The 24,964-nt window shown below is 37.1% G+C and overlaps 4 protein-coding genes and 1 pseudogene across 5 annotated transcripts; 3 read left to right on the forward strand and 2 right to left on the reverse strand.

The window, feature by feature from the left end:
* The first annotated feature begins 3,099 nt into the window (after positions 1-3,099).
* Positions 3,100-7,638, forward strand: LOC133870616 (protein NRT1/ PTR FAMILY 5.10-like; annotated as a pseudogene).
* A 1,202-nt stretch (positions 7,639-8,840) lies between these two features.
* On the reverse strand, positions 8,841-12,544 carry LOC133870617 (putative pentatricopeptide repeat-containing protein At1g12700, mitochondrial). Of its 2 annotated transcripts, XR_009900754.1 has the most exons (3): positions 12,408-12,544; positions 11,242-11,593; positions 8,841-9,233 (listed from the first exon to the last, which is right to left on the reverse strand). XR_009900754.1 is itself a non-coding variant. In XM_062307780.1 (2 exons), the coding sequence occupies exon 2, from the start codon at positions 11,468-11,470 to the stop codon at positions 10,535-10,537; it is 936 nt and encodes a 311-aa protein (XP_062163764.1). In that variant the 5' UTR covers positions 11,471-11,593; positions 12,408-12,544; the 3' UTR covers positions 9,946-10,534. The 2 variants fall into 2 exon arrangements, 1 of the variants encoding a protein (XP_062163764.1); XM_062307780.1 differs by lacking the exon at positions 8,841-9,233 and having other exon boundaries at positions 9,946-11,593.
* LOC133870615 (protein NRT1/ PTR FAMILY 5.10-like) lies at positions 11,941-16,481 on the forward strand. Its single transcript, XM_062307779.1, has 4 exons — positions 11,941-12,253; positions 12,349-12,566; positions 14,756-15,300; positions 15,387-16,481. The coding sequence occupies exons 1-4, from the start codon at positions 11,986-11,988 to the stop codon at positions 16,201-16,203; spliced, it is 1,848 nt and encodes a 615-aa protein (XP_062163763.1). The 5' UTR covers positions 11,941-11,985; the 3' UTR covers positions 16,204-16,481.
* Positions 16,482-19,529: 3,048 nt separating this feature from the next.
* On the forward strand, positions 19,530-21,605 carry LOC133870549 (protein NRT1/ PTR FAMILY 5.10-like). The gene is made up of 3 exons (XM_062307713.1): positions 19,530-19,688; positions 19,898-20,001; positions 20,086-21,605. Exons 1-3 carry the CDS (start codon positions 19,530-19,532, stop codon positions 20,900-20,902), a joined length of 1,080 nt encoding a protein of 359 aa, XP_062163697.1. The 3' UTR covers positions 20,903-21,605.
* A 663-nt stretch (positions 21,606-22,268) lies between these two features.
* On the reverse strand, positions 22,269-23,747 carry LOC133870551 (pentatricopeptide repeat-containing protein At1g12300, mitochondrial-like). The gene is made up of 2 exons (XM_062307715.1): positions 23,398-23,747; positions 22,269-23,043 (listed from the first exon to the last, which is right to left on the reverse strand). The coding sequence occupies exons 1-2, from the start codon at positions 23,745-23,747 to the stop codon at positions 22,269-22,271; spliced, it is 1,125 nt and encodes a 374-aa protein (XP_062163699.1).
* Positions 23,748-24,964: the final 1,217 nt, after the last annotated feature.

Here is a 24,964-nt window from a genome sequence, read left to right on the forward strand (position 1 = left end):
GGCCAAATGGGGCCGAGGTGGCTTTTGCCAAATTGGCTGCATCTCAAATAAATTTGGATATACTTATTGCTAGCTTGCTTATTTGCGGATTTTGCAAACCTTAATTTTTTTTTTATTTTTTTTTTGGGGGGTTTGTAGTCTGTCATGTTAGCCGATGGAGGAATAAAACTTGAGGGTGTTGTCTTGTTTTTTGACCGGATGAAGGGGAAATTTTTTTGGGTTTGCTTTGTTTTAGATTTTCGTGTATAAAGTTTCAAATGTATGATCTTCTCCTATTTTTCTTGATACATGCCAGCATACTTCCAATTTTTGTGCATGTTGGACCGTGCGTGTAGCTTTAGAAAATGGAATGTTCAAGTTTAAGTGGAGTAAGAATAAGGTGATACAGACAAAATGTGGCACAAAACTTACCATATATATCATATTTATTTCCATAGTTGAGTCGTTCTCAGGGAGTAGAAGTCAATTTGTGATCATGGAAAATGCTCCAATAGTCATAGAGGGAAGGCTGTAGTGGTTTGGTTAATGTCAGTTTGTGAATTTGAAATGATTTGATCTCATGTTATGATACTATTTGTTAGAAATTTACAACGTGTTGATAGTTTAAAGATTTTGTTACTACAAGAATCTAATGATTTATGAGCTTGCTTATATGGTGAGTAATACAAAAAATTTATTGTAGTCAATGACTGTTGATGCTTATAGTAAGATGGTTATCATATAGTACTAGCAGGTGGTGTTTCTAAATGTTGCGAGTATATTAGTGTATATTACCTCCAATAGAGAAGCAAATAGCTAAAAATGGTGCCCTTTTTTGGGGTCAACAATTAGGGAATATTTGGCTCATTTTGGTGTACTGTTTGCTTCCAAATTTACAGTCCATCGCATCTTCATTTAAATGCCATGCACCTGTACATTTTTGTCAATTCTAATGTTGGCTATATCAAATAGAAACAACAATAGCCAAATGCTAAGTTATTTCCGGAAGAACTGCTTTTGTGGATTCCCTCGAAGAAACTCTGGCAGCAAAGAAAAGCTAATTCTTGCAGCAGGATTTCACACTACAGAACTTGTTTCCCGACAAATATAAATGGATTGTCTGGTCCTCAATATGTCTCTCAGCTGAACCAGCTCTTAAACTCGGCCATCACTACAAAAATACTGACAATTGGACGCGTGTTTACAGTACTAATTATTGTAGACACACGTCCAATTTGACACGTGTCTAATTGTACAGCCGCCACAATTGGATGCGTGTATTTAATACACGCGTCCAATTGGACACGCGTATTAAATACACGCGTCCAAGTTGACACGTGTATTTAATACGCGTGTCCAATTGGACACGTGTATTAAATACACGTGTCAAACTGTTATTTTTTTTTCAAATATAATTTTTTTTAATTAAATAGAATTTCAACAATTGGATACGCGTATTAAATACACGTGTCAAAGTGTTATTTTTTTCCAAATATAATTTTTTTTAATTAAATAGAATTTCAACAATTGGGAACGTGTATTTAAATACACGTCCCGGATTGGTGTAGGCAGGCGCGCGGGAATTATCCCGCGCCCACCTGATGACCATTCTTAATTTAAGTTTCAAAAAGAATTTTTTTTTTTTTTTTTTTTTTTTTTTTTTTTTTTTTTTTTTTTATACACTCTCGTTTGCTCTCTCTCTCTCTATGCGCGCTCTCACTATTCTTTCTCTCTCTCTCACTGTATCGCTCTCTCTCACTCTCTCTGTATCGCTCTCTCTCACTCTCTCTGTACCACCGGCCAGCTTCTCGACCACCGTGTGGTCGGCCTTCCCTCCGGCCAGCTTCCCGACCATCGCTCTCTCTGTCTCTGTCTCTGCCTCTCGCTCTCTCTCACTCTCTCGCTCTCTGTCTCTCGCTCTCCGTCAACACTGGACCATCGGCCAGCTTCCTGACCACCGTGTGGTCGGCCTTCCCTCCGCCCTTCCCGACGTCTGTCGCTCGCTCTCTCTCTGTCTCGCTCTCTCTGTCTCTCACTCTCTCTCGTCAATACTGGACCACCGGCCAGTTCTAAGTGGACGACGAGTTGGTTCTGCATGTGTTTCGTATAGCAATATTCAATATCTTTGATTTTGGCAATATTTTAAATAACAGATATGTTCTTCTTTTTTTTTTTAAAGCAATATTTTTGATTTTGGCAACGTGTATTCTTAACACGTATCAAAAGTCCGTTCTTTTTTTTTCTTCTCTCCTGCGGGTTTGTAACAAAAGTCTCCATGTATATAATAAAAGTCTTCATCTTAATTTTCTTCCTTCAATGCAATATCTTCCCAGACTTCTCTTCTTTCTTCAATATCTTGTAGGTCCCACGTAGTTGGTAAATAAAGGCCTTCTTTGATATTTAATTTGTCTCTTCTTTCTTTCTTTTATGTGCTGCACCGTTTCCTTTTTGTTATTTGAGGGGTGCTACACATGCACCCCTCATCTACCCTTCATCCTCCATTTACAATAAAAAAATTGATCAGAGACACTTTTTTACTTAAAATCAATTTTTTTTAAGAAAAAGAGGTGAACAAAGGAGAGATGAGGGAATGATTTTTAGCATTTCCCTTGTTCTCTCTTTGTAGGTTGTAGCTACGAATTGGCCCCACCTTCAGGTTCTCTTCTCTTCACATGGTCTTTTTATTTTTTCCCGCAATCGAGACAGTGGCTACAACATGAAGCTTACAACCAAAACAGACAGTACAGTTCAGCTCAAAACTACAACATAAGCTTGCTGCCCAAACGGGACCTATAACTTCCACAGCTTTGAAAGTCTAACAGATCGAACACGCATCTGAACTTTGTTCTTCTCTTTGTTGCAGCTGGCAAAGCGATGAATTTTTCTTGCTTTTTTATTGCTGCCCCTCTTTTAAGGGCTGAGAAATTTATTTAGTCAAATATTTCACAGCTAAATAAGCATTGTCAGTGCAATAGTGTTCTAACGGTGAGGTTTGGTAGGCATATTGTCAACACACGAGGAGACAAAAAAATTACTTCAATTTTGTCAAATGTCAACACACACGCAAACGATTCAGACGAAACTACAAAAATTACTTCAATATTTCTTACACAACTTTTCCTTTACGGCGTGTGGTTGGTCTCTCACTTGAAATGGCCATCTCTACGATCGAGGCCCCGCTGCTATCAGACACCGTCTATGGCGCCGTTGACTACAAAGGCCGTCCGGTCCTCCGATCAACCTTCAGCAGCTGGAGATCCGCATCCTTCATCATAGGTAACACTCGTTCCGAACCTAACTCATAATAAGCAAACGAAGGATTTTTGTTTGTTTTTTTTTTTTTTGGTGAGTTTGACTAATTAGACACGTGCATATATATTAGGTGTGGAAGTGGCGGAGAGGTTCGCGTACTATGGGATCAGCTGCAACCTCATAACGTACCTGACTGGGCCGCTGGGGCAGTCCACGGTCACGGCGGCCGAGAACGTGAACGCGTGGTCTGGAACGGCGCAGCTGCTGCCTTTGTTGGGTGCATTTGTCGCCGATTCTTATCTGGGACGCTACCGCACCATTATTATTGCCTCTCTCATCTACATCCTGGTGTCTCTCTCTCTCTCTCTCTCTCTCTCTATTTCTGCGCCACTAAATCAAATAAATTGCAAGACCATTAAGAGATTAGAATCCTTTTGAGTGCTCGAGTTGTTAAAATTTTAAAGAGGGAGGACTCGTTTATAATATCTGAACTTTCGTCCCTTTTGAATGGGGTAATAAACTTTAAAATAACTTAATTTACGGTATTTATTTTTTAAAAAGTTTCAAATTTCAGTATCGTTATAATTTTTTATTAAATTCTATTAAAATTTTTAAAATACTCATCTTTTTTAGGAAAAAAGAAAAATTTGCTAGGATTTAAGTGTTGGTTAAAATTTAACGGAATTTGTAATACTCGTATATAAATCTTTGAAAAAATTTCTATTTTTTTTGTTTTTAAAAAAATAAACATAGAAATATTTTAAAATTTTTGATAGGATTTAACGGAAAATTCTAACGGATGATTGACACTGTAACTTTCTGAAAAATAGACACCTTAAATTGAAATGTTTTAAAGTGTAGGTACATTCTTTCAAAATGGATGAAAATTCAAGAGTTATAAGTAAAGTTCTCTCCTTTAATTATTAATTTAAATTAAACGGTTTAATTTTACTCTCTCAGTTCAGGATTTGTCCTTCTCTGTAAGTTTTTTTTGTTTGGACAAATAGATATGCACTACATGCTATACAAATGTAAGGAAACTCAAATGGACATAAATTTCCCTTCAACCCCATCTATAATCGAGAAGTATATATTTTTTTTTTGGAAAAGTACATATAATCCCTTCAAACTATAATTACATTGTTAATGTCCTCTCCAAACTATCAATTATATCAATATCTCTCCTAAACTACCAAAAAAAATGTCAATGTCACCATAATGACAAAAATACCCTTCATAAAATTATTAAAATAAAATAAAAACTAAAAAAAATTATTAAAAAAATATAAAATAACAAAAACTTATACAAAAATAATAGTAAAAATAAAAATTTAAAACTAGTTTTTCTTTTCTTTTCTTTTCGTTAAAAAAAAAAATTATAATTTTCAGTTTTTTTTTCGTTTTTTTTTTTTAAAAAAAATTGTTTTTTAATTTAATAAAAAAAACAGGTTTTTCTTTTTTCTTTTTCGTTTTTTTTTTTAAATTGTTTTTATAATTTTCAGTTATTTTTTCGTTTGTTTTTTTTTTAATTTTTTTAATTTTTAGTTTTTTAATAAATATTTTTTTTTTTTAGTTTTAGTTTTTTTTTCGAATTTATAAGGACATTTTTGACTTATTCAAAAAAATTTATGGTCATTTTTGTCCTTTTGTTGGTCTTAGGGGGAGACGTTGACATTTTTTAGTAGTTTAAAGAGGGACATTGGAACAATTGGTAGTTTGAAAAGTATATTGACAATAGAGTGGTAGTTTAAAATGGATATATGTACTTTTTCCTACTTTTTTAATACCTCTCAAGGGACATACAATAGTTTTATAGGCCGAGAATTTGGATTAAATTTATGTCGAAATCAAATTTAGTCCTAGTTTTTAATGCTATTTTAATTTAGTTTTTAAATTTTTAATTTAAATAACCTGGACCTTTAAGTTTTCTTCTTATTTTTAATAAGTTTCTTTGTTAATCTACCGTATGTCCAATTAATTAACGTTACGTCACACTAGAGAGGCAGTCGTCAGCTCGCTATGAGACATTGCCACTTCCAAAAGAAAGGCCGCACCCCTCATCGAGTGAGGTGTGGGCCCCTTGCTGGTCAGTGGTGGCCAATTACATATTTTCTTTAAATAAAAAAAAAAATAACTTTTTTTAAATTTTTTATTTATGGTATATTTATAATTTAAAATAATTATGTCACATAATGTATAATTGACACATGACGTGTCAAACGAGAGTCATGCGACATATAATTAATTAATTGGATAGTAGGTTGACGGAAAGATCTATTTGACCTAATTTCAACCTAATTGTTCAAATTAAAAATCTAGGTACTAAATTGAAATCACGTGAAATCCTAAGGACCAAATTTGATATTTTCAAAAATATAATTATACCCCTTAGATCAAAAAAAAAAAAAAAAAAAAAAAAAAAGAGAGTCAAAAACCGAAAAAACGAAGTAAAAAATGTATTTTCACGTCCATTTCTGTTATCTATTGGAAAGAAAGGTTGATGGTTGTCTTGAATTTAGAAGGAATTCAAACTTAGAACAAAAATATATTAAATTGAAAACTTGGATCTTAAAGTCAAATGACGAAAAGCCCAAGGCCTAACCTGATTTCCCTAGCATTTATCATTAAATGTGATATAATAAATAAATAAAAAATAACTATAAAAAAAATAAAAAATATCCCAAAAAAAATAAATGTTGAAGCTGTTTTATCTGAATTTTGGGTGGAATGCCTTGTTAACGACGTGGGTTGGGATGATGATGATCACAGGGACTAGGCTTGCTGACTCTGTCAGCTATGCTTCCTACTGGAGACACCAAAATTTCGTTAGGTTCTTCAAATCAGCTGCAAGTAACCTTGTTCTTTGTATCTCTATATCTTGTAGCCGTTGGGGAAGGTGGACACAAGCCTTGTGTTCAGGCTTTTGGAGCCGATCAGTTTGATAGGCAAGATCCAGAGGAAAGCAAAGCCAGAAGCTCATTCTTCAACTGGTGGTTTCTGGGTGTATGTGGGGGTTCTGCAGTAACAATTTTGGTCCTAACCTATGTACAAGAGAACCTTAGCTGGGGTCTGGGATTTGGGATCCCTTGTATAGCAATGGTTGCTGCACTGGGTGTTTTCTTGCTTGGTACCAGGACTTACCGGTATACTACTAAAGGGGATGAGGAAAACCCATTTCTGAGAATTGGTCGAGTGTTTGTAACTGCAGTTAGAAATTGGCGGACTACACCTTCGGCGATCGCTTTTGAAGAGGAAGCTCACGAACCCTGCCGCACCATAGCTCTCAACAATTCAAGTAAGAAAAATGCTTGTCATCTAATTCTATGGATATATCAAAAGGAAATGGAAAATACTAACCATTTTGGATCTCCAATGTGGCAGGTTCCTGAATAAAGCTTTGCTGTCCCCAGATGGTTCAAAAGAAGTTGGCAAGGTTTGTACTTTCAGTGAGGTTGAAGAAGCAAAGACTGTTCTTAGGCTTGTTCCCATATGGGTTACAAGCTTGGGATACGCTATTGCGATTGCACAGATCTCAACTTTCTTTACCAAGCAAGGTTCTACCATGGATAGAACAATTTTTCCCGGCTTTGAAATACCAGCTGCTTCGCTGCAATGTCTTGTTGGCCTGTCCGCTATTCTCCTCATTCCCATATATGACTGCATCGCCGTTCCTATTGCAAGGGCTTTTACGAGAAAACCGTCCGGCATCACGATGTTACAGAGAATTGGAACTGGGATGCTTATATCTGCGTTTAGCATGGTAGTTGCAGCTCTAGTCGAAATGAAAAGGCTGAAAACTGCTAAAGAATATGGACTGGTTGATATGCCAGATGTGACTGTTCCAATGAGTGTGTGGTGGTTGGTTCCTCAATATGTCTTGTGGGGAGCTGCTGATGTTTTCACCGCGATTGGCCTCCAAGAGTTCTTCTATGATCAGGTCCCAACTGATTTAAGGAGTCTGGGTCTCGCCCTCTACCTCAGTATTATTGGCATTGGGAGCTTTTTAAGCAGCTTTCTAGTCTCTGTCATTGAGGAAGCAACCGGCAGGGATGGCCGAGATAGCTGGTTTGCTGATAATCTTAACAGGGCACATCTTGATTACTTTTACTGGCTGCTTGCAGGAATCAATGCAGTAGCATTGGCTGCCTTCTTGTGTTGTGCAAAATCTTACATTTATAATAGGCCAAGTACAATCTAGATTCAGTCATCATCTTCCTTTCACTTCAAATATATGGAGGGTTAAAACCCTAAAATGCAGTGTCAGTATGCTCTCATTATCGCTGCAGTATAATCCTTGCAAGATGCAAGTAGCATATGGGATGGGAGGCTTCTATTGAAAGGTTAGTCAAAGTGTATCCATTTGTAAATAAACTGTGTGCTCATCATTCTATTAGAACTTTGTTAGGAACCTATACAATAATTAAGCTATATATTACAATAAATTAAGTAATTTCCCTGCTAGGTTAGGATTATTTTCCTCTATAAATTCAATGTATCAATCTATTTATTTCTCTGTTTTTCATTCGTTTTCTCCTATCCTAGTTCAACGGTTCTTACCAAACTTTAAAGCCTCCAAAGATCCGTGTGGATACCCATCTAGAGCAGGCTTTGTTTAATGCATGAATTTTGTACACTCCGATTGGATGAAAGGGATTTATGGGGAAAAGAAATTGATTCCCCCGAAAAGAAATTAAAAACAAAACAATTTTCTTAATACTTTTTAAAATACAAAAGGCTTTTCAAATGTGCTCCTCATCAAAAAAAACACTTATCACCTTTAAATGGGTAAATATATTTAAACACTTTGAAGTAACTATCATTTTTAACTTAACCTCACGAATCGATATGTGTGACATTTAGATACAACAAACTATTATTTTATGCCAAAAATGCCACTTTGTTAGCGTCGTCTATTATGTTGGATGGAAAAGTGATCACGGGCTTTGCACGTGACCATTTTGACCCAAAACTTCCTAAAATATTTATTTTTCAAAAAAAACAAAAAAAAATCATAATGAAATTAATAAAATGAAAAGTAAAATAAAAAATTGACTAAAATCTTTTTTTTTTTTTTTTTTTTTAAAAAAAAGAAGAAAAACATCCCACCCCCATCGTTGGCGCCATCAGTGGTCGTGCCCCCTTGGGGATGGGGGTGACTCATGAGGGGTGGTTTGGCCTCCTCTACGCTCAAATTCATTTTTTTTAGAGGCAAGTTTTTTAAAGGGCAAATTTGATTTTTCAACTGTCAAAATGGATAGTTTCAAAAGATATTGGTCAAATTGATCACATGCAAGACATATGACCAGTTTTCCATCCGTTATAATGGCTGACGCTAATGGATTGGCATTTTTTTATACAAAATGATAGTTTGATATATTCAAGTATCAAAAAAAAAAGTATCACTCTTGTCAGTTCGTATGGTTAAATTGAAACTAATAAATTTATCCAAAAATATTTTTTTAAAAAAAATACAAAACCAATTCCAATAATTTCACTTAGTTGCAAATAGCTCATTAGAGTTAAAAAAGTGACTAAACATTTCTTAGGGGTAAACAAAAAACACAAATAGGTCTTTGGACACGTTTTTCATTAGTAAATTAGACAGAAACCATTAAAGTGTCATGTCAGCATCAATAATATTATAACACTTTTTTTAGAATAAAAAATACAAAATTTAAAAACAAAAACAAAAAAAAATTAAAAATAGAAAAATAACACGACTCAGCCTTCTTCACCATGTCAGCATCCTCATTGTTGTTGTCCAACGACATCGTCGCACTTACACCCACAAGCCTCTGTAGCTCCCTCGAGATGTTGCTACTGCTAACTGTGAGCTCATCGAAGGCCTGAGAAAGATCCAAAAACTCCTTTATCTCCTCCATCCCAAATGATGACTCAGGCCTATGCGATTTGCTGTACTGCAGTGCCAGATTGCTCTCAGCTGCATGTCGATGCCCAAGTCAATCAGGTTCTCCAACACACACCCAGTGGCGGAGCCAGAACTTTGGTTCAGATGGGGCAAAATTTAAAAATAAAATTGAACAAAAATTAATTAAAAATTGTGACTATAAAAAAAAAAAAAAATTATTGTTTAAAATGTATAAATGTAACTTACGATTTATTGTTCTTAATACCGAAGCACTATTAACAACTGATACCGTTTTACTCCTATAACCTTTCTTTGGGAGAACCTTTGTTATTCGACACCTACGGTCCAATTGATTATTACCCTTTAAGTCTCTTGGGAAATTGTAAATGTTGAACTTAATTTGCCTGATCATTTATAATATTTCAAGTTCGCTTAAAACAAAAAAAAAAAAAAAAAAAAAAACTCTTTTGTCTTTTGCTATTGGTCAGAAATCAGAAAAGAATTTGGTTCAGTTGATGACAAAAAGAACATTGGCGTGAATGGGCTTTTAGTTACTAATTTTGATGAGGCTCACAATAATACCAAAGCCCAGTTTTAGGAACACGGTTAAACACTTATGCTCCGTTTGTTTCGACGTAAAATGGTTTTCGTCGTAAAATGATTTCAGGGAAGTCATTTTTCTAGAAAATATTTTTCGCCGAAAGTATTTTTCGGTGTTTAGCGCGTACGGAAAATCACAAATATTTTTAATATTTTTATTTAATCATATTAATCTATAAAAATCAATTTTTATTCAAAACATATAAATATTAATGAAAAATAATATAAAATTACTAAAGACGAGATTCTGTCACTGACAGACAGGATTTCGGTCACTTTTACCGAATTCCGTCATTCCGGCTACTATAGCCAGAATCCAAGATAAAGGCCGGAATCCGAACAGTTTCGTCGGAATCTGGGTTGGCAGGATTCCGGCGAAAGTGGCCGGATTCCGGCCAAAAATTACCGAATTTTGGCGAAAATTGCAGGAATCCGGCCGTTCTGGCCTAATCCATTCTATTTTGCAAACAGTAACTGTCAATTAAAGAATTGTAAGTGATTGTGTCGAGCTCTATCCCTCTCTGAATCATTACATCAAAGACTTCTTTTACCTCTTTCAACATCTTTTTTTTGCCAAAGTGTGTCCACCAATATGCTGAATGTACACACATTTGGCATGATTTTCCTTTCAACCATCTCCTTCAATAGTTTAGTTGTCTCCTTCTACCGGCCGAAATTACATAGGCTCTGAATTAAAGAATTGTAAGTGAAAATGCTTGGCTGAATTCCTCTATTTGTCATTTCGGGTAAAAAGTTTAAAGCTTCAGTTACCAATCTGTCCTTACATAAACTATCAATGATAGTGTTATACAGCACTACATTAAGTTCAAGCTTTCATTCTTCCATCTTTCGAAGCAACCCAATAGCCACCCTAGTCTCACCTATTTTACACATACTGTTTATGATTGTTCCATAAGTAACTGTATCAGGTTTATAGCCAATCTTCTCCATTTTGTTAGCATACTTCACAGCTTCAGCAATTCTACCTTGAAGACAGAGCCCCTTGACAAGGGTATTAAGAATTATAGAGTCCAGTTGGAAACCTAGTTTCAAAATTCTTGCTAAGATAGAGAAGCCAAAATCCACCCGGCTCAAATGGCAGAAGCAATTAGTCAAAACACCTAGAGTACAAACATCGGGAGCAATTCCTGACATTTCCATTTCTTTAATCAGAGAAATCACAGTTGAGTGATGCTTCGTTCTTGCAATTGCACCCAGCAATTGATTCAAATCCACGAGGGAAGGCAAGGGGTACATGTGAAGCATTCTATGAAACAGGGGTAAGGCATCATCAAGATTGCTTAAGCTTCGAGATCTGCATCGATCTCTCACAGATTGCAAGAACTGATTGGGGCTTTCCACAATATCTCTACCACTATTGGTAGTGTTAGCAGAAGTAGCACTAAAACTACGACAATAATAATAATAATAATAATAAAAATATAGAGCATGGAAAGAAAGCCTTGCATGAGAATAACGAGGATCCATACACAAATGATTGAAGAAGAAAGCAAGAGAGTTTGTAGACTTAGCAGTCGTACCCATTTCCGGATGTAGTGGAAGAAAAACAGAAGCCGATCTGATGCAGTGGCTCAAGAGAAATAAGCAGAAGAAGACGAAGCAGATCTGATGCTCAAGAAATGTAAGAAGAGAAACTTTCACAATCTCCCCAAGCGTTCCGGTTCCGAGGTCTGGGATTACACGACGTCGTTTCTGTTGGCATACAAACTTCAAACGATCGATATACAAAGCACACGTGTCACCTCTCATGATTTTGCGCTGTGCAATTACCTTTTTGCCCTTTCTTCAGCTTGACAATTGCAGTAGTGGGTGTTTCTATGGGGGCCATTTTCTTTATCGATGATGAATTCAAAAGCCCACTTTTATTTTTTCCTGCAACGGGACAGCAGCAAAGAACAATCACTCCAGTAAAACAGACAGTACAGTTGAGCTCAAAACTACAACACAAGCTTGCTCAAACACGACCAACTCTACTCAAGCACCAAACAGGACTATAACTTCCACAGCTTTGAAAGTCTAACAGATCGAACACGCATCTGAACTTTGTTCTTGTCTTTGTTGCAGCTGGCAAAGCGATGAATTTTTCTTGCTTTTTTATTGCTGCCCCCTCTTTTTTTAAGGCTGAGGAATTTATTTAGTCAAACATTTCACAGCTAAATAAGCATTGTTGTTAGTGCAATAGTGTTCTAACGGTGAGGTTTGGTAGGCACTAGGCAGGAATATTATTACAAAATACAATAAATTATTTCATTGCTTTTTTCTCGATGGGACAAAAATTTCAATCTTTTGATTCTTTTCAACACACACGCAAACGATTCAGACGGACCTACAAAATAAGGGGAAAGGGAATGGGAAAGATATTTCGTACACAACTTTTCCTTTACGGCGTGTGGTTGGTCTCAATTGAAATGGCCATCTCTACGATCGAGGCCCCACTGCTATCAGACACCGTCGATGGCGCCGTTGACTACAAAGGCCGTCCGGTCCTCCGATCAACCTTCAGCAGCTGGAGATCCGCATCCTTCATCCTAGGTAACACACTCGTACCGAACCTAACTCATAAGCAAATTAGGGATTTTTTTTTTTTTTTTTGTGAGTTTGACTAATTAGATAAGTGCATATTTTAGGTGTGGAAGTGGCGGAGAGGTTCGCGTATAATGGGATCAACTGCAACCTCATAACGTACCTGACTGGGCCGCTGGGGCAGTCCACGGTCACGGCGGCCGAGAACGTGAACGCGTGGTCTGGAACGGCGCAGCTGCTGCCTTTGTTGGGTGCATTTGTCGCCGATTCTTTTCTGGGGCGCTACCGCACCATTATTATTGCCTCTCTCATCTACATCCTGGTGCGTCTCTCTCTCTCTATTTCTGCGCCAATGAATAGTATAATTAAGACAGCTCACAGCAGATTATCTAATATTTTATTTAAAATATCTGACTAAAACCCATTTTTACTAATTTAATTAACCACTTTTCAACATCTTTCTCCGTCATTTTATTTAAATTTCTCTATTTTATTAAAATAATCAATTTTTACTTTTATTCATTTTAATTAAAAACACATATTCACCGAGTAAAACACATCACCGTACAAAAACTTCTACACACCGAACCAGACCTGTTCAACAGTACCTTCATCCATCACCTGATCATCAACCCCATTTGTCCTCTGCTTCGCTCTGTTCCTCTCCTTACCCCTTCTCTTTGTCTTCGGCCCTAAAATCCTCCTGCCGGCAACTTCTCCGATGACCTCGCCGACCTAGCCCTCTTCCGCAAGGCCACCCGCCTTTCCCCCGTGCGCACATGCTCCACGCACTCCCACTTGGGCACCGCCACCAATCCCAAGCCCAAGATAATTTCTTTAAATTTTTCAAATTTTATGTTAAACCTTGAAATTCGCTCATTAAATTAGAATTGAATTCTAATTTCAAAAACTCGAACACCCAAACGGACTTCCTTCACTTATAATTTCTGAACTTCCATCCCTTTTAAAAGAAGGTAATTGAACTTTAAAACTTTTTAATTTAAAGTATTCATTTTTAAGAAAGTTTCAATCTAAGTTCTCCGTTAGAATTTTTCGTTAAATTTTTTTAAAATTCTCAAAATACCCCTTATCTTTTTTAGGAAGAAAAAGAAAAAGGGAAAATTGCTAGGATTTAAGTGTTGGTTATAATTTAACAGAATTTTCAAAAATACTTATGCTTGAATATTTGAAAATTTTTAAAAAATAAATACAGGGATATTTTGGAAATTTGGATAAGATTTAACGGAAAAATTCTAAATAGATACCCTAAATTGAGACATTTTAAAATTTATGTACGTTATTTCAAAATGAGTGAAAATTCAAGAATTATAAGTGCAGTTCTCCATTTTAATTATTAATTTAAATTAAACAGTTTAATTTTACTCTCTTAGTTCAGGATTTGTCCTTCTTCGTAAGTTTTTTTTTTTTGTTTGGACAAATAGATATGCATTATATGCTATAAAAATATAAGGAAAATCAAATGGACATAAATTTCCCTTCAACCCGATCTATATCTGAGAAATATATACTTTTTTAATACTTTTCAAGGGACACACGATAGTTTTATAGGCCGAGAATTCGGATTAAATTTCTGTCGAAATCAAATTTAGTCCTAGTTTTTAATGCTATTTTAATTTAGTTTTTAGATTTTTAATTTCAATACTCAGGATCTTTTAAGTTTTCTTCTTATTTTCAATAAGTTTCTCTATTAATCTACCATCTAATTAATTAACATTACATCACACTAGAGAGGGAGCCGTCACCTAGCTATGAGGGGACGTTGCCACTTCCAAGAGAAAGGCCGCCACCCCTCATCGAGTGAGGAGTAGCCCCCTTGCCGGTTAGTTGTGGCCGATCACATATTTTCTTTAAAAAAAAAAAAAATCAACTTTTTTTAATTTTTTATTTATAGTATATTTATAATTTAAAGTAATTATGCAACATAATACGTATAATTGACACATGACGTGTCAAATGTGAGCCATGTGACATATAATTAATTAATTGGATGGTAGGTTGACGGAAATATCCATTTGACCTAATTTCAATCTAATTGTCCAAATTGAAAACTTAAGTACTAAATTGAAATCACGTGAAATCCTAAGGAACAAATTTGATATTTTCAAAAATATAATTATACCCCTTAGATCAAAAAATAAAAGAAAAAAAAAATGTCAAAAAACCGAAAAAATACGAGGTAAAAAATGTATTTTCACATCCACTTCTGTTATCTATTGGACAGAAAGGTTGATGGTTGTCTCAAATTTAGAATGAATCAACTTAGAACAAAAATATATTAAATTGAAAACTTGGATCTTAAAGTCAAATGACAAAAAGCCCAAGGATCCTAACCTGATTTGATTTCCCTAGCATTTATCATTAAATGTGATATAATAAATAAAATAAAATAAATATCCCAAAAAATAATAAATGTTGAAGCAGTTTTTTTTATCTGAATTTTGGGTGGAATGCCTTGTTGACGTGGGTTGGGATGATGATAATTGATCACAGGGACTAGGCTTGCTGACTCTGTCGGCTATGCTTCCTACTGGCACCACTTCGGACTACGTAGACACCAAAATCTCGCTAGGTTCTTCAAATCAGCTGCAAGTAACCCTGTTCTTTGTATCTCTGTATCTTGTAGCCGTTGGGGAAGGTGGACACAAGCCTTGTGTTCAGGCTTTTGGAGCCGATCAGTTTGATGGGCAAGATCCAGAGGAGTGCAAAGCCAGAAGCTCATTCTTCAACTGGTGGTATCTTGGTGTATGTGGGGGTTCTGTAGTAACAATTTTGGTCCTAACCTATGTACAAGAGAACCTTAGCTGGGGTCTGGGATTTGGGATCCCCTGTATAGTAATGGTTGCTGCATTGGGTGTTTTCTTGCTTGGTACCAGGACTTACCGGTATACTACTAAAGGGGATGAGAAAAACCCATTTCTGAGAATTGGTCGAGTGTTTGTAACCGCAGTTAGAAATTGGCGGACTACTGCTTCGGCGATCGCTTGTGAAGAGGAAGCTCACGGAACCCTGCCGCACCATAGCTCTCAACAATTCAAGTAAGAAAAAAATGCTTATCATCTTCTATGGATATATCAAAAAGGAAATGGAAAATACTAACCATTTTGGATCTCCAATGTGGCAGGTTCCTGAATAAAGCTTTGCTGTCCCCAAATGGTTCAAAAGAAGCTGGCAAGGTTTGTACTTTCAGTGAGGTTGAAGAAGCAAAGACAGTTCTAAGGCTTGTTCCCATATGGGTTACAAGCTTGGGATACGCTATTGCGTTTGCACAGATCTCAACTTTCTTTACCAAGCAAGGTTCTACCATGGATAGAACAATTTTTCCCGGCTTTGAAATACCAGCTGCTTCGCTGCAATGTCTTGTCTGCCTGTCCTCTGTTCTCCTCATTCCCATATATGACTGCATCGCCGTTCCTATTGCAAGGGCTTTCACGAGGAAACCCTCCGGCATCACAATGTTACAGAGAATTGGAACCGGGATGCTTATATCGGCGTTTAGCATGGTAGTTGCAGCTCTAGTCGAAATGGAAAGGCTGAAAACTGCTAAAGAATATGGGCTAGTTGATATGCCAGATGTGACTGTTCCAATGAGTGTGTGGTGGTTGGTTCCTCAATATGTCTTGTGGGGAGCTGCTGATGTTTTCACCGTGGTTGGCCTCCAAGAGTTCTTCTATGATCAGGTCCCAACTGATTTAAGGAGTGTGGGTCTCGCCCTCTGCCTCAGTACTAATGGCATTGGGAGCTTTTTAAGCAGCTTTCTAGTCTCTGTCATTGAGGAAGCAACCGGCGGGAATGGCCGAGATAGCTGGTTTGCTGATAATCTTAACAGGGCACATCTTGATTACTTTTACTGGCTGCTTGCAGGAATCAGTACAGTAGCATTGGCTGCCTTCTTGTGTTGTGCAAAATCTTACATTTATAATAGGCCAAGTACAGTCTAGATTCAGTCATCATCTTCCTTTCACTTCAAATATATGGAGGGTTAAAACCCTAAAATGCAGTGTCAGTAGGCTCTCATTATCGCTGCAGTATAATCCTTGCAAGATGCAAGTAGCATATGGGATGGGAGGCTTCTATTGAAAGGTTAGTCAAAGTGTATCTATTTGTAAATAAACTGTGTAATCATCATTCTATTAGAACTTTGTTAGGAACCTATATAATAATAAGCCATTACAATAAATTAAGTCATTTCCCTGCTAGGTTAGGATTATTTTCCTCTATAAATTCAATGTATCAATCTATTTGTTTCTCTGTTTTTCTTTCTTTCTCTCTGATCTTAGTTCTACGGTTCTTACCAAACTTTAAAGCCACCAAAAATCCGTGTGTATACCCATCTAGAGCAGGCTTTGTTTAATGCATGAATTATGTACACTCCGATTGGATGAAGGGATTTATGGGGAAAGAAAAGGGTTGGGGAAAAGAACTTGATTCCCCCGAAAAGAAATTAAACACAAAACAATTTTTATAATACTTTTTAAAATACAAAAGGCTTTTCAAATGTGCTCCTCTTAAAAAAAAAAAACACTTATCACCTTTAAATGGGTAAATATATTTAAACACTTTGAACTAATGACCATTTTTAACTTAACCTCACGAATTGATAAGTGTGACACTTAAATATAACAAACTATCATCTTATGCCAAAAATGCCACTTTGTTAGTGGCGTCTATTATGTTGGATGGAAAAATGATCACTGGCTTTGCACATGACCATTTTGACCCAAAACTTCTTAAAATACTCATTTTTTCAAAAAAAAATAATAATAATTAATAAATGAAATTAATAAAATGAAAAGTAAAATAAAAAATCAACTAAAATCATTTTTAACAAAAAATAAAAAAAATAAAAAAAAATCCCACCCCCATCATTGGGGCCATAGGTGGTCGTGCCCCCTTAGAGATTGGGTGACTTGTGAGGGGTGGTTCGACCACCTCTATGCTCCGGTTCATTTTTTTTAGAGGCAAGTTTTTTTAAGGGCAAATCTGATTTTTCAGCTGTCAAAGTGGATAGTTTCGAAAGATATTGGTCAAATTGATCACATGCAAGACATATGACCAGTTTTCCATCCATTATAATGGCTGATGCTAACGAAGGGGCATTTTTGATACAAAATGATAGTTTGATATATTCAAGTATCACTCTTGTGAGTTCATGTGGCTAAATTGAAACTAATATATTTATCCCCAAAATTTTTTTTAAAAAGAAATACAAAATCAATTCCAATAATTTCACTTAATTGCAAATAGCTCAATGGAGCTAAAAAAGTGACTAAACATTTCTCGGGGGTAAACAAAAAACACAAATAGGTTTTTGGACACGTTTTTCATTAGTAAATTGGACAAAAACCATTAAAGTGTCGTGTCAGCATCAAATGGCACATTTCTTGTAGAATAAAAAAATACAATATTTAAAAACAAAAACAAAAAATTAAATTAAATTAAAAAAAATAACACGACTCAGCCTCCTTCACCATGTCAGCATCCTCATTGTTGTTGTCCAACGACATCGTCGCGCGCACGCCCACAAGCCTTTGTAGCTCCCTCGAGATGTTGCTACTGCTAACTGTGAGCCCATCGAAGGCCTGAGAAAGATCCAAAAACTCCTTCATCTCCTCCATCTCAAATGATGACTCGGGCCTCTGCGATTTGCCGTACTGCAGTGCCAGATCGCTCTCAGCTGTGTAACAGTTTTCTACAACTGCTACTGTAATTTCAGTGAAAGAAAGTAGAAAGAAGAGAATATGAAAGAAATGAATGAGAATTGAAGAAGAAATCAGAACTTTATTGACTGGGCAACGTTCGAGAGCGCCAATCTCCAGCTATTTCGAGAAAGCTAATCTCCTTAGTTCAATAGAACTATACAATTGTCCAAAACGTAATTCTACGGCTCAACTCTCCCTCTATTTATAGCTACTGAACTACTATTGTAAAACAGAACCCAAAACTCATACTTTTACAATCAAAAAGGCAATACAATTTCATACACGTGCAATACCGAACTACCCACCTCCAACTAGAATCCACCCACTCCAACTAGAATCCACCTATTGCGCCGCATGCTCCAGAACTGCCACGTTACTTCTAACTTCCCTGCGTGTAACATTACTTCCCCCTTTTAAAACACCTTGCCCACAAGGTGTGGAAAGGTGTCTTTCAATTGATGAAACTCTTCCCATGTTGCTTCCTCTTAAATCTGTCCTTCCCAACGAATAAGAAGCTCAACACATGCGTGGTTGTTCTTTGGTCTGCTGCGACGATCCAAGACTTTAGCTGGTTGTGGCAGTAAAACTCCCTCAGAATTAACTGGTGGAAGTGTGGGGATCACAGAAGAAGAAGAACCCAATTTTGCCTTCAGTTGAGATACATGGAAAACCAGATGAATCCGCGCTTCTGAAGGTAAGTCCAGCTCATAAGCAACTTTCCCCACCCTTTGAAGAATAGGAAATGGCCCGTAAAAATGAGGTGATAGTTTAAGTGCCCACCGAACAGCAATAGTGGACTACCTATAAGGTTGCAGCCTCAGGTAGACCAGCTGACCAACATCAAAATTTCTTTCACTCCTTCTCAAATCTGCATAACGTTTCATACGTTGATGAGCCTGCTGCAGGTTCTGTTGAAGGAGAGTAAGGATCTGCTGCTGTGTTCTAAGCTCTTCATCCATTGCTTCCACCCTTGTAGTACCCAGTATATAGGACAGCAACCGAGGAGGAAGTACTCCATAAACAGCTTCATAAGGAGTCATCTTAGTAGTAGAATGCCAATTGGTATTGTACCAAAATTCTGCCCAAGGTAGCCAAGTAGACCATTGTTTCGGTCTATCTTGAGTAGAGCATCTCAAGTAATTTTCCAAGGCCTTGTTGACAATCTCTGTTTGATCATCTGTCTGTGGATGGTAACTAGAGCTCATATTAAGAGAAGTCCCTTGTAATCTGAAAAATTCCCTCCAAAATATACTAGTAAACACAGGATCTCTATCAGAGACGATGGAATTAGGCATCCCATGCAACTTAAAAATCTGAGCCACAAACACCCTAGCCACTGTGACTGTAGAATAGGGATGAGAGAGAGCAATGAAGTGAGCATACTTTGACAAGCGGTTGACTACTACCATGATAACAAAATGGCATTGAGAAAGAGGCAAGCCTTCTATAAAATCCATTGAAATCTCAGACCAAACCCGAGTTGGAATTGGGAGTGGTTGCAGTAACCCTGCAGGGGAAACATTCTCCTGCTTATTCCATTGGCAGACTTCACAACTCCTAATAAAATGCCTCAAATCCCTTCTCATCCCCTTCCAATAAAAGTCTTTCTTTGCTCTTTGAAATGTTTTGTCATAGCCAGAGTGACCAGCCATTGGATCACTGTGAACAAAAGAGAGAACCTTTTGTTTAAGCTAAGGAGACTGGCCAAGTATAATTCCGTTCTTGTAAAACAGAATTCCATCCCTGCAGGAATACTTGCGAGAGTCCAACTCCTGATTCTGCCATTGAACCAGCAAAGGCTGCAATTCAAGATCAAAAGCATATTGAGTCTTTAATTCTTCCACCCAATCAGCCCTTGGAATTGATAGAAAAGACAGAACCATTTCAATAGCATTATCAGTAGCAGTCTCCCATTCTTCTTTCCTGGACAAAGCATCAGCTACTTTATTTTCAACTCCTTTTTTATATTCCACACTTCATTTCAATTCAAGAGGAAGCTCACGGAACCCTGCCGCACCATAGCTCTCAACAATTCAAGTAAAAAAAAATGCTTGTCATCTTCTATAGATATATCAAAAGGAAATGGAAAATACTAACCATTTTGGATCTCCAATGTGGCAGGTTCCTGAATAAAGCTTTGCTGTCCCCAGATGGTTCAAAAGAAGCTGGCAAGGTTTGTACTTTCAGTGAGGTTGAAGAAGCAAAGACAGTTCTAAGGCTTGTTTCCATATGGGTTACAAGCTTGGGATACGCTATTGCGTTTGCACAGATCTCAACTTTCTTTACCAAGCAAGGTTCTACCATGGATAGAACAATTTTTCCAGGCTTTGAAATACCAGCTGCTTCGCTGCAATGTCTTGTCTGCATGTCCTCTATTCTCCACATTCCCATATATGACTGCATCGCCGTTCCTATTGCAAGGGCTTTCACGAGGAAACCCTCCGGCATCACGATGTTACAGAGAATTGGAATCGGGATGCTTATATCGGCGTTTAGCATGGTAGTTGCAGCTCTAGTCGAAATGAAAAGGCTGAAAACTGCTAAAGAATATGGGCTGGTTAATATACCAGATGTGACTGTTCCAATGAATGTGTGGTGGTTGGTTCCACAGTATGTCTTGTGGGGAGCTGCTGATGTTTTCACCGTGGTTGGCCTCCAAGAGTTCTTCTATGATCAGGTCCCAACTGATTTAAGGAGTGTGGGTCTCGCCCTTTACCTCAATACTATTGGCATTGGGAGCTTTTTAAGCAGCTTTCTAGTCTCTGTCATTGAGGAAGCAACCGGCGGGGATGGCCGAGATAGCGGGTTTGCTGATAATCTTAACAGGGCACATCTTGATTACTTTTACTGGCTGCTTGCAGGAATCAGTGCAGTAGCATTGGCTGCCTTCTTGTGTTGTGCAAAATCTTACATTTATAATAGGCCAAGTACAATCTAGATTCAGTCATCATCTTCCTCTCACTTCAAATATATAGAGGGTTAAAACCCTAAAATGCAGTGTCAGTATGCTCTCATTATCGCTGCAGTATAATCCTTGCAAGAGGCAAGTAGCATATGGGATGGGAGGCTTCTATTGAAAGGTTAGTCAAAGTGTATCTATTTGTATTATAATGTTGGCTATATCAAATAGAAACATCAATAGCCAAATGCTAAGTTATTTCCGGAAGAACTGCTTTTGTGGATTCCCTTGAAGAAACTCTGGCAGCACAGAAAAACTAATTCTTGCAGCAGGATTTCACACTACAGAACTTGTTTCCCGACAAATATAAATGGATTATCTGGTCCTCAATATGCCTCTCAGCTGAACCAGCTCTTAAACTCGACCATGTCGTGTACAACGTTTCTGCATTAAATCAAAATACAAATGAGATGAGTTCATCATCGAATAAGCATGTTTGAACAAGCTAGAGAACAAAATAGACCAATGCTTTCCTATCCAATCCATAGAATCCAGGATTTCAGTCCATATGTTTGTGGTAGAGATCCAACTGATTTACTCTATTAAAAGTGTAGTAAAGATCCATTTCAAATCTAATGGTGGTTTTAAAAGCCACTTAAGGATGTGTGTGAAAATGGGTGTGGAAAATTGGGAGTGTGTGTAGCATTATTCATATAAAAAATGGATTCTAGTTTCCCGTCCATCTGCCAGACAACCAATCAAAAAAGAAAAGAAAAGTGGAAAAAAAAGAAAAGAGACTTCCAATTGTCCAATGCAATTGAGTAGCAATTCTTTCTCAGTTACAGATTTCACACATGGTCTATTTGGGCCACTTTGGAGTGAATATCATTTTAAAAGAAATAATCTATGAGCAACAAAAACATTGACATTTCAAAGCTCAACAGTCATGAATTCTGCTATCCACAACTTTCTGATCCAGTAAGTCAACACGAATAGACAACACACTGGACTTCGCAGAACAAACAACCTTTTGCTACATGTTCCAAGCATTTCTGTTAAAGACAATGTTAGATGCTGGTCACCAGAAAGTTAAATCATTGCACAGATGTTGACAGGAAAATTTTACAAAGAGATATTAGAGCATATTGTACATAACCAATGGTTTAGTTAAAAAGAGGAGAGGGCATTACCATCTACATCATATGGGGGTGGAAAGAATTGTAAAAATAGTGGAATAGCAAAATATAACAAAATAGGAATAGCAATACACAACAATAGACCAAAAGACATGGAAAGAAATATCACCTTAATGACTTGCAGCAAATACGTATTTATTCCTTACAGATTGACTCATCAAAGGTTGGAATATGAAATTTGTCATGCAGGTTGAAGAACTATAAAGCTTTCACACAGACTTTTGAAAGAATTCTTGTAATGTTTTATCTGCCTGTTTAGTGGACAAAAGGTCAATTAAAATGGTTACAGTGGCCGCATTTGCTAAGAAACCGTAGTTAACCATCCTTTGGAGGTATTTCACTACCCATGATGTCTCGTTATGTTGCAAGAAGCCTTGGATGATTGTGTCATATGTGAAATGGTCAGGTGAACAACCATTTTCCTCCATTTGCTCAAATAGCATCCTCGCTTCCTTTAGTAATTCCTCTTTGCAAAGCCCTCTGATCATTATATTGTAAGTCCAAACATCAGCTTGCAAATCTTTGGTAGGAAGAGTATTGAAGAGTTCTCTTGCGGTCGTTAGTTTCCCAGCATTACACATACCATGAATTAAGATGTTATAAATCACAATATTAAGGTCTAACTTTTTGTCTTCCATCTCATGAAACAATGTCATTGTTTCTTGAAAGTGTAGATTCTTGCACAAGCCATCTAACAAAATAGCATAAGTTCGCCAATCAGGATGTTGGCCACAACCTTGCATCTCATGGAGTAGCTCTAATGCATTCTTAGGTCTCCCAACTCGGCAAAACCCACCCATAAGAGTGCTATAAGTGACAACATCGGGAATCATACTATTGTTAGTAATTTCACGGAAGAGACTCATTGCCTCGTCAATTCTTCTCTTTTTACAATATCCATGGATCAATATGTTATAGGTAAAAATAAAAGGCGAACAACCCTTCCCAACCATCGTATTAAATGCTTTGACAGCTTCATCCATTCTATTTTACAAACAGTAACTGTCAATCAAAGAATTATAAGTGATTGTGTCAGGCTCTATCCCTCTCTGAATCATCACATCAAAGACTTCTTTTACCTCTTTCAACATCCTTTTTTAGCCAAGTGTGTCTACCAATATGCTGAATGTACACACATTTGGCATGATTTTCCTTTGAACCATCTCCTTCAATAGTTTAGTTGTCTCCTTCCACCGGCCAAAATTACATAGGCTCTGAATTAAAGAATTGTAAGTGAAAATGCTTGGCTGAATTCCTCTATTTGTCATTTTGGGTAAAAAGTTTAAAGCTTCAGTTATCAATCTGTCCTTACATAAACTATCAATGATTGTGTTATACAGGACTACATTAAGTTCAAGCTTTCGTTCTTCAATCTTCCGAAGCAACCCAATAGCCACCTCGGTCTCACCTATTTTACACATACCGTTTATGATTGTTCCATAAGTAATTGTAACAGGTTTATAGCCTATCTTCTCCATTTTGTTAGCATACTTCACAGCTTCAGCAATTCTACCTTGAAGACAGAGCCCCTTGACAATAGTATTAAGAACTATAGAATCCGGTTGGAAACCTAGTTTCAAAATTCTTGCTAAGATAGGGAAGCCAAAATCCACCCGGCTCAAATGGCAGAAGCAATTAGTCAGAACACTTAGAGTACAAACATCGGGAGCAATTCCTGACATTTCCATTTCTTTAATCAGAGAAATCACAGTTGAGTGATGCTTCGTTCTTGCAATTGCACCCAACAATTGATTAAAATCCACGAGGGAAGGCAAGGGGTACATGTGGCATTCTATGAAACAGGGGTAAGGCATCATCAAGATTGCTTAAGCTTCGAGATCTGCATCGATCTCTCACAGATTGCAAGAACTAATTGGGGCTTTCCACAATATCTCTACCACTATTGGTAGTGTTAGCAGAAGTAAAACTACGACAATAATAATAATAATAATATTAATAATAATAATATAGAGCATGGAAAGAAAGCCTTGCATGAGAATAACGAGGATCCATACGCAAATGATTGAAGAAGAAAGCAAGAGAGTTTGTAGACTTAGCAGTCGTACCCATTTCTGGATGTAGTGGAAGAAAAGCAGAAGCCGATCTGATGCAGTGGCTGAAGAGAAATAAGCAGAAGAAGAAGAAGAAGCAGATCTGATGCTCAACTGCTCAAGAAATGTAAGAGAAACTTTCACAATCTCCCCAAGCGTTCCGGTTCCGAGGTCTGGGATTACACGACGTCGTTTCTGTTGGCATACAAACTTCAAACGATCGATATACAAAGCACACGTGTGTCACCTCTCATGATTTTGCGGCGTGCAATTACCTTTTTGCCCTTTCTTCAGCTTGACAATTGCAGTTGTGGGTGTTTCGATGGTGGCTATTTTCTTTATCGATGACGAATTCAAAAGCCCACTTTTATTTTTTCCTGCAATCGAGACAGTGGCTACAACATGAAGCTTAAAACCAAAACAGACAGTACAGTTCAGCTCAAAACTACAACATAAGCTTGCTCAAACACGACCAAGAACTCAAGCACCAAACAGGACTATAACTTCCACAGCTTTGAAAGTCTGACAGAGAACACGCATCTGACCTTTGTTCTTGTCTTTGTTGCAGCTGGCAAAGCGATGAATTTTTCTTGCTGCCCCCTCTTTTAAGGGCTGAGGAATTTAATTATTTAGTCAAATATTGCACAGCTAAATAAGCATTGTTAGTGCAATAGGGTTCTAACGTGAGGTTTGGCACGTAGGCTGGAATTTTGTCAACACACGATGGGACGAAAAATTATTTCGTTGTTTTTTCTCGATTGGACAAAAAAATTTCAATCTTGTCAACACACACGCAAACGATTCAGACGAGACTACAAAATAGGGGGCAAGGGAAAGATATTTTGTACACAACT

The sequence above is a fragment of the Alnus glutinosa genome, chromosome 6 (assembly GCF_958979055.1).
Source record: "Alnus glutinosa chromosome 6, dhAlnGlut1.1, whole genome shotgun sequence".
Taxonomy (NCBI): Eukaryota; Viridiplantae; Streptophyta; class Magnoliopsida; order Fagales; family Betulaceae; genus Alnus; species Alnus glutinosa.

What these genes read in the sequence shown, in the direction of transcription:
- LOC133870617 (XM_062307780.1), bottom strand. Translation starts at nt 11,470, where the DNA reads ATGAGAGGTGACACGTGTGCTTTGTATATCGATCGTTTGAAGTTTGTA.
- LOC133870615 (XM_062307779.1), top strand. Translation starts at nt 11,986, where the DNA reads ATGGGACAAAAATTTCAATCTTTTGATTCTTTTCAACACACACGCAAA. An exon ending in ATCCGCATCCTTCATCCTAG is followed by an intron (nt 12,254 to 12,348) that starts GTAACACACTCG and finishes TGCATATTTTAG; the next exon opens with GTGTGGAAGTGGCGGAGAGG. An exon ending in CCTCTCTCATCTACATCCTG is followed by an intron (nt 12,567 to 14,755) that starts GTGCGTCTCTCT and finishes AATTGATCACAG; the next exon opens with GGACTAGGCTTGCTGACTCT.
- LOC133870549 (XM_062307713.1), top strand. Translation starts at nt 19,530, where the DNA reads ATGCCTCAAATCCCTTCTCATCCCCTTCCAATAAAAGTCTTTCTTTGC. An exon ending in CCAAGTATAATTCCGTTCTT is followed by an intron (nt 19,689 to 19,897) that starts GTAAAACAGAAT and finishes TCCTGGACAAAG; the next exon opens with CATCAGCTACTTTATTTTCA. An exon ending in CATAGCTCTCAACAATTCAA is followed by an intron (nt 20,002 to 20,085) that starts GTAAAAAAAAAT and finishes CCAATGTGGCAG; the next exon opens with GTTCCTGAATAAAGCTTTGC.
- LOC133870551 (XM_062307715.1), bottom strand. Translation starts at nt 23,747, where the DNA reads ATGGAAATGTCAGGAATTGCTCCCGATGTTTGTACTCTAAGTGTTCTG. An exon ending in CTTGAACTTAATGTAGTCCT is followed by an intron (nt 23,044 to 23,397) that starts GTATAACACAAT and finishes TTTGTAAAATAG; the next exon opens with AATGGATGAAGCTGTCAAAG.